This window comes from Melospiza georgiana, chromosome 6 (assembly GCF_028018845.1).
Source record: "Melospiza georgiana isolate bMelGeo1 chromosome 6, bMelGeo1.pri, whole genome shotgun sequence".
In the NCBI taxonomy this organism is placed as follows: Eukaryota; Metazoa; Chordata; class Aves; order Passeriformes; family Passerellidae; genus Melospiza; species Melospiza georgiana.
This window is the reverse complement of record NC_080435.1, coordinates 27,790,440-27,803,227: the sequence shown is the minus strand read 5'-3', so window position 1 is coordinate 27,803,227 and position 12,788 is coordinate 27,790,440. Positions and strand designations below refer to the sequence as shown.

General features: G+C 43.0%; 1 protein-coding gene across 1 annotated transcript; it reads left to right on the top strand.

Moving 5' to 3' along the window:
• Positions 1-8,901: 8,901 nt before the first annotated feature.
• Positions 8,902-9,940, top strand: LOC131084949 (inositol 1,4,5-trisphosphate receptor-interacting protein-like 1). The gene is given in 2 exon segments (XM_058026706.1): positions 8,902-9,504; positions 9,506-9,940. Coding segments are annotated over 2 exon segments (1,038 nt in total).
• The last annotated feature ends 2,848 nt before the right edge of the window (positions 9,941-12,788 follow it).

Genomic DNA, 12,788 nt, shown 5'->3' with positions numbered 1-12,788 from the left:
ATATTTGTCTTTAGAGTAACCTTTTCCTTCGGGTTCAAGGGGAAAGAAATTAACAGTGTGTACAAAGAGTGGAACTCCTGTTTGGAAAGGGTCCAAAGCCCTCTAACTTTCATGTTTCAGTTGAGGAAAGCTGAATTCAGCATTTCCATGGATGTGATAGTCTTCATTTCAGACTTTCACATGGACAATATGAGTCCTGCTGAAAGTGTGGGTGGTGATACTCTGTGGAAGTCTTTAATCTGTTCCTGACCTCAGTCAGAGCTGGAGATGCACAGGATGTTAAAGGCCAGGCTCTGAAGTCGGGAAATGGGCCCATTTCACCCTGCTAAACACATCCCAATGAAGCTCCGACAAAAAGAGGGGGAGGAGGTGTGAATTGCGCTTCTGAAAAGGGATTAGCTGAGTTTTTCTTAGGAAACTCGGCTGGCTGCTTTGACAACCACGGAAATGAATGCTTAGGATGCCTTTTCTGTCCAGAATCACTGTTGTTCCAAAATCTGATTTTTCGGTGAGAACAGAGATTGTGTGTGCAGGTAAAGATTCGGAGTATCCTCAATTATTGTCAGCTTTACAGGTCACCCGACCTGTGAAGAATGCTTGACTGCGTGCATGAAGATTTCTGGTCAAGAGGATAATAAAAATAATGCTTGTTTATTTATTTATTTATTCATTTATTTGTATCCTTTGAAATCACTCTTGACACTGGAACTGAAAACTGGGAATTCAGACCTCACTGTCCTGGTGATTCTAGCTGTGGCCTTAGCAAATCTACGGTTGTAAAACACCCCTGTTTATCCTCTAATCTTCTGTGTCATGCCTTTTACAAATAAGAAAAACACCAAACTCCTCTTTGTGCTTTGAAAAAAAAAAAAAAAAGGCCTTCCTTGAGACTCCTAGAACATTTGGAACCTGAGGAGAGTGCTGTAATTGCTAATTACTGCTGTATGTTAGCACTGCTAATAAACATGCTTCTCAAGCTTATTACTGCTGTTCAGAAGAGCTCCGGGCCAGTAATAATATATCTAAGAATTTAAATCGACTGCTAAAGTGTTTGTACAGCACAGGTATTTCTGAAATGCAACAGCAACTCACCACCATTTCATATTATACATAACAGCACAGGAAATTTAATCAAAAGAGCAAAATGTCAACAGAACAGCTGACAAGCTTTAAGGTATTCACGCTTTTCAAGCACAGAGAGTTCTCAACAGCAGTAGTCTCTTGTACAAAGATTTATTCCCTCTGAAGACTTTTTTCATGGCTCATAAAGAGTGATGGATGAAGTTAATTTTTAGTTTAATCTCTTTCTTCTCAGTTCAGTAATTTCTTTGATACTTTGCAAAAAATTAGTGAGGATATGGAACCACTCACCAGTCATTAGTGATTGTGTGTTACAGATTGTGCACAGGCCACAACAGGTTGCCTGACATTTTTGGAGAATGGGGAGAAAGTTTTCTTTTCAGTAACTTTTTTTTTTTTTTTAAACAAGCAGCATTTTATTATTTATTCTTCACAACATATAAAGATTTTTTTAAAGTATGGCAAAGAAAGAGCATCAAAGTGTGTGTCTGAACTTTTGTTTATCTTGGGTTTTATGTTCTAAAAACTCTGTATTGTGCCATCTTTGCTTGGCACATTGCTCTTTAACTATGTATCTATCCTTGGAATGGCAGAAAATGTTTTCTCCCCCAAGTCACGTTTTTCTTTAGCTCAGTGGACAATATTGCATAGGATCAAGGCCATGCTGATGTTCTATTCAGATTTTCCATCTTGCATCTATGGCTGCTTCATGTTGGCTTAAGAACTATAATCAACCATTTTGCTCTTTTCATACATTTCAAAAATATTTTTGACTTCAAAGTTTGCAATTAGTGGAGTTCATTGTATTTAGAACTTTCCAGCTCTTCTTTTTGAAGAAATAATCTATTTTAATTAGTTTTCTTATCAGAAGAGGGAAAAACAATGGAGAAAAAAGAGAAAACAGCTATATGTGAAGGAGATAATTTTTATTCATTTGAAGCTCCATATTGAAAATTGGCCCCTCAAAAATCAACTTGAATGAAACAAAGCAGGAAATTACTTTTGGGCAAAGATAGTGGAATGTCAGACTCAGCTTTGGCCGTGGAACGTGTGCACTGCTTCCTTCAGACCATTGAGAAGGCTGTGGTGAAGTCACCCACAGACACTGACAAAAAGATTTTTCTTATGCTGTAGTTATTGTGTTATGCTTGTAGATGGTGAAGGAGCACATAGGAACAGTTCATTCGCTTTAGGCTTGTGTTGCACTTGAGGAAAGATACAGAAAAATTTTAAAGTCCAGGAAAAGCACTGAGCTAGAGCGATGCAATAAAAATCCATAGAACATCATAAATAAGGTGCATTTGCAACAGCAGAAATATGCAGGACATTTAAAGTAATTTTCTATGAGATACAGCTACTGCAGCACCTGTGGGTGCTATAGCAACATTAATTTACTTTTAAATAAATGAAATTATTCTTTTCCCTAGGCTTAGTGCCGTTCTATTTATTTTTCCTAACTATGGCTAGAAGTATCAATAAAAATTATATGCAAAAAGAATACTTTTACTTTTCTTCTTACCTTTTTTGTTTTTGTTGTTGATGTTTTGGGTTTTTTTCCTCTTCAACATGGTTCTTTGCAGTGAGGACCTGCCATTTGTCAAAATCACAGTCCAGGGCCCCATCAGTGCAGTGGATCCCCTGAACAAATGTCATTTATCTTTAGGAGTTTTAGCAGCTGCTTTTCCTGTTTCTTGCTTAGCTCAATCACATCAAGATGCACTTCTAGATCTGATCATGCACTGAAGGTAAAAGTTACTTAAACTTTCTAATTACTCTTACTATGAAATTATTGAATTGTTTTTCTAACTATTGAACTATTTAGTGAATCATTCCATCTACTGAATTCTAATTATTGAATTATTCAAACTATTCTAGCTATTACTATTCCAGTTATTCTAATAAAATCGCATGCATGAGGTCAGAGGTCTGTCCTAGGTATAATATGTTATTTTTAATAATTTCCTAACTTATAGCTTAAAAGGAAGGTAATAAATGGGAGAAATTACTTGAAATTAGGGTGAAGTTCTGGAAAAATTGCTGCAAAAGACTGCTCTAGGTAATGATAGTTGGCTAAACACCAATTTGCCATCACAAAAAAGGATGACACATTTGTGCTGCTTGTGCAAAATTCTCTGAGCTTAGAAGGACTTGAAGGGTTATTTATGCCAGGTATCTTTACATGGGTGAGGGGACAACAGGGGGTGGATAATTGTTTTATTCTCTCTAAGCTGACTTTCTAGTTCAGTATTGCCTGGAACCAACTTTTTGTGCCTCTTTCCTAACACACAGAGCAATATGTAGAAATTTCCTTGTCTGGCATTGCCAGTTGAAAACCCTGTTGCTGATCCTTTTTCTCTAGCAGGATTCTATCAGGGAAGATGGTTGTACACATCCACTTCAACTGTCCTGGCATTTTTTAAATTGCCCTGGCATTCTAGTCCCCTGTCAAAACAGGCAGGAGCAACTTTTGCCCTGTAAATTTTATCTTTATATGAGTGTTCAATAATTTCCCCATTCTCTCATAAAATTTCTTAAAAGATCAGGAGACAGACTAAAGATCACCGACACCAGCCTTTTAAGATGTCATTTTTATTGACAAGAACATTTCATCTCTTTCCATCCTATACCATAAAAAGGGGTAGCACTTCTCTGAGCATAATATTCAAGGAAACAAGGAATGGCTCAGGTTGCATTTCATGGAATCACAGAATGGCCTGGGTTGGAAGGGACCTTAAGGATCATCCAATTCCAGACTCCCTACCTTGGGCAGGGACACCTTTAACCTTTAAAGGGACACCTTTAACTAAAACAGGCTGCTCAGAGTCCTATCCAACTGTGACTGTGTTCACAGGGGTCTTAGGATGAGGATCTGACTCCATGTTTCAGAAGGCTTATTATTTTATGATATATATTATATTAAAACTATACTAAAAGAATAGGAGAAAGGATTTCATCAGAAGGCTGGCTAAGAATAGAATAACAAAGAATAACAATAACCATTGTTTACATTTTGTTCCTGAGGCCTCTCAGCTTCTCAGGAGGAAAAATCCTAAGGAAAGGAGTTTTCATAAAAGGTGTCTGTGACATCCAATCTGGCCTTGAACATTTCCAGGGATGGGTTTGCCACAGCTGCTCCAGGCTGTGTTCCAATGTCTTCTCCCATTCACATGAAGAACTTCTTAATGTCTAATCTAAATCTCCTTTATTTTATTTAAAGTCATTCCCCCTTGTCCTATCACTGCATGCCCTTGCAAAAAGATGCTTTTAGGCCCCCTTTAGGAACTGCAAGGCCACAATGAGCTCTCCCTGGAGCCTTCTCTTCTCTAGACTAGACAAGCCCATTTTTCTCAGCCTGTCTCCAAGGTGCTCCAGCTCCCTGATCATTGTGGCCTTGCTCCAACAGGTTCATATTCTGTTTATTCTGGGGAGCCCAGGGCTGGATGCAGAGCTCCACTGGGATCCCCAGAGCAGAGCACATGAGACCAGAGGGGCAGGATCCCCTCCCTGCCCTGCTGGGCACATTTGGCTCTCTGGCCTCTCACTGCTCACTGCCAGGTCCTGCTGAGCTTCCAACACCCCCATCCCTTCTCCTCAGGGCTGCTCTGCATCCATCCATCCATCCATCCATCCATCCATCCATCCATCCATCCATCCATCCATCCATCCATCCATCCATCCTCAGCCCAGGCTGTGTTTGTGCTGGGATTGCCCCAGCCCAGGTGCAGGACCTTGCACTGCCAGGTCCTGCTGAACTCCATGAGGTTCTCCTGAGCCTCTCCAGGCTGTCAGTGTCCCTCTGGATGGATCCCTGCCCTCCAGAGGCTGCACACAAAATGTGCTGCTGGCAGCTTGGTGTCCTCCATCCCACTGGCCACAAGAACAACAGAGATGTAAACAGAGACAGTTCAAATATCACACCCTGAGGAACGCCACTTTTAACTGGTCCCTACTTGGCTGACCACAACTCCTTGTGTGTGAGCACCCAGCCAATTCCTCATCCACCAAGCAGAGAAACTGTTGAAGTGGAATTGTTTTGCAATTACTTGCAAAAATTTACTTTCATTTAAGAGAGATGCTACTGATTTTGTCAGATGTCTGGATCAAAGGGAGTCAGCATAAGCTTTTGGAATTTGTGTGGCTCCAAGAGCTTTATTTTATCATCAGGGTGCAGCATTCACACTTGTGGAGAAGTATTTCTCACAGAGCTTCTGCTGGAGTGCTGGCTTGGCTCTATACTGTGAGGATTTTTCCATCTTTTTCCTCCTTTCACACAGCCCCTCTGCCCCCCTTCTCTTTTCCTCTTTCCTCCTCTTCCAGGCTGAGCTTCGAGGCTGGAGAGTGCAGACACATTTCTCTGCATTGAGAATGCTGTAATTAGCAAAAATTCTCTGGAATTTGAAAAGACAAGGAAAGGTCTCATTCAGCAAATGGATTATTGTTTATGAGAAATGGAAGCAAACCCAGGAATTGAAATCAGTGGTATCTGAGGAAGCAGGACATTTTCCAAGGCCTTGGCATTTGATAATTAGCCTGACATTATGATTTTTCTAAGAGCTCCCTAAGAAGGCTGATGTAAGAGAACTAACAGAGGGTAAAGAAGTAGAAATCCTTTAGCAATGGCTTTATATGGGTTTATGTATCAAATCTCGTTTCAGATTAAGTAATTGTTTCTCAGCTCATAGTTTTCAACTACACCAGTAGAAAAGGATTTTTCTTCCAGCCTCATTAAAACCATATGTCTGCCAAATTCGCAATTACAATGCTATTTAGGAGACAATCTCTTGCATTGAGTGAAACTCCTTTTTCGAGGTCTTGTGTATGAGGAATTTTGAAATGTAACAGGCTTCCACTAGTGCTGTCCCTTTTTGTTTCTCTCAGTTAATCCTTTAAAGTTGACAAGCTGAGGAAATTAAAGTAAAATATATTTAGATGTGCAGCCTGGCTCAACTTTAAGCTGCATAAAAAGGCCATTTGGTCTTCTGTGTGGCTGCACATAGAAACAGCTGCATAGATTGATAATATTGTTGGTACTGCACTTCCTGCTGTCACTTCTCCCTACAGATGTCACAAATAAAATATCATGGGATGTCTTCCTAACACAATGAAAGGAAAAAATCCCTCAGTAAATCAGAGCTCTTAATGAAAGCAAAAAAAAAACCTCCAAACCCATAGCATTTAGTTTTAAATGAAGTGAACAAGTTAGTGCTCACACAATGTCTTGCACACGCAGAATTTTCTTCCAGGTAACTCTAACCTGATGGTGGGTGGGAGCTGACATTTGGTATTACCCCAAACATGTGTTACTTTGTCTTCAGTTCGAGGGTCTCAAAGATCTGATGGTCAATCTGAAAGAATTAATGCCTAATTAAGTATCACAGCAAAACAGTCTTGATTCAGTGAAATGAAAAAAAATTATTTCATAATTAGGTATCTATAGTAAAAGTTGGAAAAAATGCATTTTTGAAAACAATATGGAAGTGTTAAATGCTTTGTGTAAATCAGAAGAACTTTTAGATGCAGTATAGGTTAATTCCAGTAGTTGTGAATTTGTGACTGGCTCAGAGGTGGCACTGCTATAAAAAGCCACAGTGGTTACAAAGATGATTTTTGCCCCATGTTGCCCTTGCCCTCTCAGGCCACCCTGGCCATTTCACATGGGCTCTGCAAGTCCCTGGAAGCTCTGGTAGGGCAGGGAGCAAGCAAGAGGCAGCACTGCTGTGCCTGCTTGTGCTCCCTGAGGAAAAACTAAAGATTCTGCTCATCCCAGACGCTCTGCAGGGCTTTGGCACCGCACAAATGAACTCATAGGACATGCAGAGCACTGTGCTCTATGAGCAGTGGGAGTTGCCCCCTGGAAATCAGCACCACACTTGCTCATCAGCCCCTTTGCAATCGAGGTCCTCTTGCCATGCATCAGCAGTAACAGAGACCCTGCCATGGACAAGCCCCATGCCAAAGTCATGGTATTCACCACTGCACACCCAGGGCTGTCACTCAGCTGCCAAGAGCAGCCCCACAAGCACAGAGGTCAGTACCCACGTTGCAGTGAGGTAGAAATATCATAAAGAAAGGCTTCATAATATCATGCCTGCTCTCCTTGTCAGGCTAGCCCTTTGCTAGTTCAGATGTGAAAGCAATCTTGGTGGGAGCAGTTCCATTAGCATAGCAATCTATTCCTGGGTAAAAAACAACTAGTACTTTTTAAACTAAAAACTGTTTTTACATAGTTAGATTGAAAAAAGAAAATTATGACTCACAAAGAACTTTTCCTGCCCTTCCACATTGGGAGTTTGAATGACCAGTAAATACAGTGTAACTTGTTACTAATCAATAAAGTAATTGGCAAGAAAGCTAGTAAACCATAGGAGTCACACGCGATGTCTGCAAAACTTAATAAAAATGAGTTATGTGACTAAAGAATAAGTGTTTTCCAACATGAAGAAAATAATTTATTCCAATACACCACACCAAGGGAAGCAGTTGCGTCTGACAGCAGGAGATTTCCAGGAACAAAGCATTCAGGGTCCATGCCACCCAATTTCATTGAAAGGGTCTGGGGGGTTCCGCCTGTTTGGTGCAGGGAAGCCCTGGGGCTGGAAGATGACCCATGGGTCTTACCCTTGGTGTGTGTCAGGTATTGGATGGCCGGGGGCCATTGGGAGTCCCTGAGGTGAGGAGGAGCTGAAGGGCAGGGCTGGCCTGGCCGGGATGCCCTGTGGCACCTGGGACATGCCAGCATAGGTGTCACAGTGGGGGCAGCTGGGCACAGAAGCAGCAGCAGCAGCAGGTGAGGCTGCGCCAGTGCAGCCCTGGCCTGAGGGCAGCGTGCTCGCAGCCAGGAGCCATGCTGAGCGCTGAGCCAGGCCAGGGCAGAAACCAGAAACCAGAAGTGAATCCTGGAGATTCACTTCTCACAGGGCATCCAGGGGCCAGTCCCTGGTGGGAGAGCCTTTGGCAGGGCACACTGCTGCTGCTGCTGCTGCTGCTGCTGGGGCTGCTACTGGGGCTGCTGGGGCAGCTTCACAAGCCTGCCAGCCCAGCTGCCTGGGCCCTCTGTGCTGTCTTCACATCCCTGAGGCTCCTATCCCCGCTTCCCTTAGCAGTGCCCCCCTCCCTCTGTCCCTGCCATCCCCAGTGAATCTGCCATCTGCCATTGTCCCCTGCTGAGGCCATGCTTGCCTCGCCCTTCCTGCTGTGGCTTGTGCAGGGCCTGGTGCAGTGGCCGCAGCCGGCGGGCGAGGGGCTGGATGAGGCCGTGTGGGAGCGCGTGGGGCAGCGGGCTGAGCAGGAGAAGGCTCGGCTGAGGCAGGAGCTGGAGCACCAGAGCCTGGAGCAGGGCCCTGGTGCCTGGGGAGCCCTGCTGGCCCGGCACTTCTGGGCTCTTGTGGCAATCCTCGTCCTGCTCCCAGCGCTGTGCTTTGGAGTGCAGGCATTTAGACACCATCCAGGCAACAGTGGTCTGAAGGACAGCTCTGGCAGCAGCCTGGAGGAGGAAGAAGACAATGTTGTTGCACACATAGAACGTAAGGATGGAAACAGGGATGACTACAAGGATGGAAATGAAGGCAGCAGTGGTGTTGATGTAAAGGAAAAAGGCCATGGTGGAAATGAAGCAAAACAAGGCTCCAGTGATGCAAAGGAATACTTGAACAATGAAAAGAAGGGAGTGGAAGTGCTGCTGGAAATGATGAAGACAAACACAATGCAACTGAAGCAGACGAGGATCACAATGTTAATAATAACCGTGGAGGCCTTTCAGCAGAGCACATCCAGTTGCCTGTTGTGGAGCTGGACAAAGGCTGCTTGGTGATTTGTGACTTGATGGCCAGACTGACAGACGTCTTAGGACAGGGCTTGTCACACAGCTTCTACCCAGTGCCACAAGAAGCCACTGGAGTGGGCAGTGCCTTTGAAGGCTGGAGTCTCCATGCAGAAGACGTTGTGGACCAGGTGCTTGTACCTCTGAGTCCCCCTCCAGGACATGCCTTCCACCTGGAGTTGGACACTGCAGGCATGGCCCAGAGGAACTTCTGGGTGCGTGTGGAGCTGCTGTGCACCTGCATCAGTGGGCAGCTGAGGGAGGACATGCTGGGTTTCCTCCACTACCCTGAGCAGGAGCCGAGAAGGGAACAGGAGCCCAGCCTCCTGCACACCCTGTGCACCGGCTCCTATCTGGATGTGGAAAAAACTGCCCAGTGGTTCTGTCACTTTGTGAGGTTAGCCTGGACGCTGTTGCCTCAGTCCTGCCACTGGCGTTTAACGCTGCTGCCCTCCAGGCACTCCTGTCGAGTTCAGCTCAGCAAAGAGAAGGAAAGCCTCATGGCTGATATGATCTTTGGGGTGCAGAGAGGAGACTCTGACATCTTTGTGGGCAGCCAGCCATTAGCAGTAGGCACGGCAAGCACCACGTGGGTTGAGAACTTGTGCCGTGGCAGAGGCCAAATTCTTCAGGCACATTTCCAGGCGGGCCCCCCAGGACAGCTGCCACTGCAAGTGCCTGCAGCTGCTCAGCCACAGCCTGCTGGCTGTAGTTTTGTCCAGCTACACCTTGAAGACTGTGCTGATGCACCTGCTGAGCACCATGCCCCTGGCATGCTGGCACAGCAGGGATTTCCTGTGGTAGATGATGGACATCGTGGAGTACCTGCTCTGCTCGCTGCAGGCAAAACAACTGCACCACTTTGTCATAGGCAATGAGAGGCTTCCTGGGGAGATCAGTTTGCCCTCAAACTTGTGGCTGGCTGAGCCTCCCAACCTCTTCCAGCAGCTGGCGAGCGATCCCGCTGCCCACGGGAAGGCTGTGCAGGAGTGCATTCACCTGCTGCATGGGCTCCAGCAGCTGCTGCTCTGCAGCCACTGACAGAGATGCTGGAGCCCAGGGCTGTGCTTGTGCGGCCTCTGGACAGGGCCTGTGTACATTAACCGCTTGTATTTAGGGCCTCTACAGTGTATATTACCTTCCTATAGTTTTGTATTTCTTGTGTGTATTATTTCCATATAGTTAATGCATTTCTTATATATATCGATGTTCCTTATTTTGTGCTACATATATATGTACACTATACTATATATATACTACTACTATTGTAGGGGGATAGAATATAAGAAAATAAAGGTAGTGTAGAAAGTAATCTTAGCCCTAAGGAGTTGCAGCTGGGCTAATTATCAAAGATTAGGAACAGGCCTGACTTTAACAGGCCACAGCTGTACCCAATGAGAAGAAGAGTGCTATAAAAGAGTGGGGTGGCTGGGTGAGAAGGGAACTGGAGTTATTTGGCTGCTTTGTGAAGAAGGAAGTGGCAGTGCTCTGAGGAGATGCCTATGAGAAACACCAAGAAGGTATGGAACTTTTGTGATAAGGAAACAGCTGTATGGAACCCCTGTAGTCATATGTCAACAAATATATATATATTGAGATCCTCTAGTTAGTGCGTTCAGATTTCTCAACTTTTGTTTTTTTTTATTTCAGTAAACCAGGGTATTTCATTATCTGGATTGTGCAAGGTCTTCTTCAGTTCACCCAGACCTGTAGTCCACACACTGACTGTTTTTCAATTTTATTTTTCTAGCTGCTTTAATTTGGTGGGTAAGTATGTGTACAGAAATACTGACAATTAGTGACGAAGAAATGATACTTTTATTTATTGGGTCTCAAACCATCTTTGCTTTGGTATAGTTTAATCTGCACATGATCAGAACAGGGCTGTTTTATACAAATGTGTGATACAAAATATGTGTGTGATACACAGGGCTCAATTATAGCTACTAATGGGATATATAAAGAATATTTTTGAGCTAATCTGTCTTTATTTCATTAACCACAGTAATAGATTGCACAAGTCTGTTCATAGTGGGAGCTCAGATATATCAGCCTTTAAGGTCTTTGTGTAAATACAGAGTAAAATGACAAGGTAGAAATTCCTTATGTAGTTTTTGGTTATTAGATTCAAGCTCAGTAGCTTTTATAGATTTATGGATGTCACTGTAGATTTACAATGTGGAAAGATGATAACAAGGTCCAGAAATCTGATGTTCTATGGTGGTTTCAATATCTCAAAGGGATTAGCTGTAAGTTCTGATTTGAAGAGTGAAGTAAATTAGATATATAATTTTCACTTATCATTCTGCATTGCTTTGTGTTGTGCTGTTTGTACAGAAGATATTTGACCTGGATAATGTATAATGCACAACTCATGAATCCACTGCTGACACATATGTATGTATATTTTATTTTCTATGTATATATATAGTGTTTGTACAGACACTAACATAGAACACAAACTGGCTGTATTGATAATAGTAAGGATAAAGACTACAGTGTTATTAATGCCTTTTTCTTTGAGATAATCCTTAGTTTTGAGATATATTTACATTGGAAGTTACTCTTTTATATATATTGGAGGCTTTGGTGTCTTCCCAAAGTGCTAAATATCTTAATTGTTTTTAATGAAATTAGGAAAGAAGGTTTTCATTAGAGCACTAAATCCCAAGATAGCAGAGGCTATCATTTATTAGTTAATTATTTCCTATTGATTTCCTGGGATGACAGGCTTTTTAAAAGGCTGTTCCTAATGTCATTTTTGTCTGTCATCCTATGTGACTTGAGTTGATGTTTCCTTTTAAAGAGTAAAACAGGCTCTTTTTGGAATCTGCTCTTTTATACTGAATTTGTCTGCCAGAGGCCTGTCACTCTCCCACTGAGGTAGCTGTTGACATTTACCAAAGCACAACAATGTTTAATTTAATATTTTGGTACTTTAATCTCAAGATTCCCAAGACAAAAGTTGGCCATTTCTCTCTCCTGATATGGCTGATGACAGCTAAGTTCAGACCCTCCTTTCATTCCTCAGCATTTGGGCTAATTGGGGTTATGTTATTTTAGGGCCTGAGTTAAGGGCCCCTGTTTGTGAAGCCTTATGGTGTGAGTAAACCCTCTGAGATAAGCAAGGCTGGGTGCACACCAAGAGATGATGTGTGACATGCAAGGGAGAGCTGCAGCATGGAAAAGGCAGGATTTGGTTGTTCAAGTTTGTAACTGCACAAAGCAAAGAGAAAAATCCATTATAAAATCTCTCTAACTTGCAGGAAAGACTGGAGGCGCCCAGAGAAACTTTTATTTAGTATTTCTGGCATTGTTCCCCTTTATTCATCCTGTAGGGGATGTGAATAAAACCTTAGGAAGGAATTTACACATCAGCTGAGTGTTTTTACACATCAGCTGAGGAGTCAGCTGGACGCAAAAAGAGAGGATTTGAAAAACAACAAATGGGAGTGTGAAGAGATGCACTGACAAAAGTATAAGTTAAAAAATGACAGATCACTTGCATCTACCAGATAAATAGGGAAGGAGCTGGCATTACACTGCTCAAAGCTCAAATGCCTGAAAGAGAGTGAAGACAACCACAGAGGGTGAAGAGAAGGAACTTTGTAGTGAGGAAAGATTAAAATTGGGGAAAAGGCTGAGACAGCTATGGAAAAACCCCTATTGAATAGAATGATATGGTGACTGTATTGGTGGTTTCCAAATAGAAATTCATAGCATGTTATCAAGAAACAAGGAAAAAAATCGTGGGACTGCTTCTGGGGGAAAAAAGTAATGGAAGTGTCTGAGTCCTTTGTCCATCCCTGTTGTGTGTTATCCCATCCCTGATAATTATACTGGTAGTAAAGTAATTCAAGTAGTAACACCTTACTTTTTGGAAGGAATA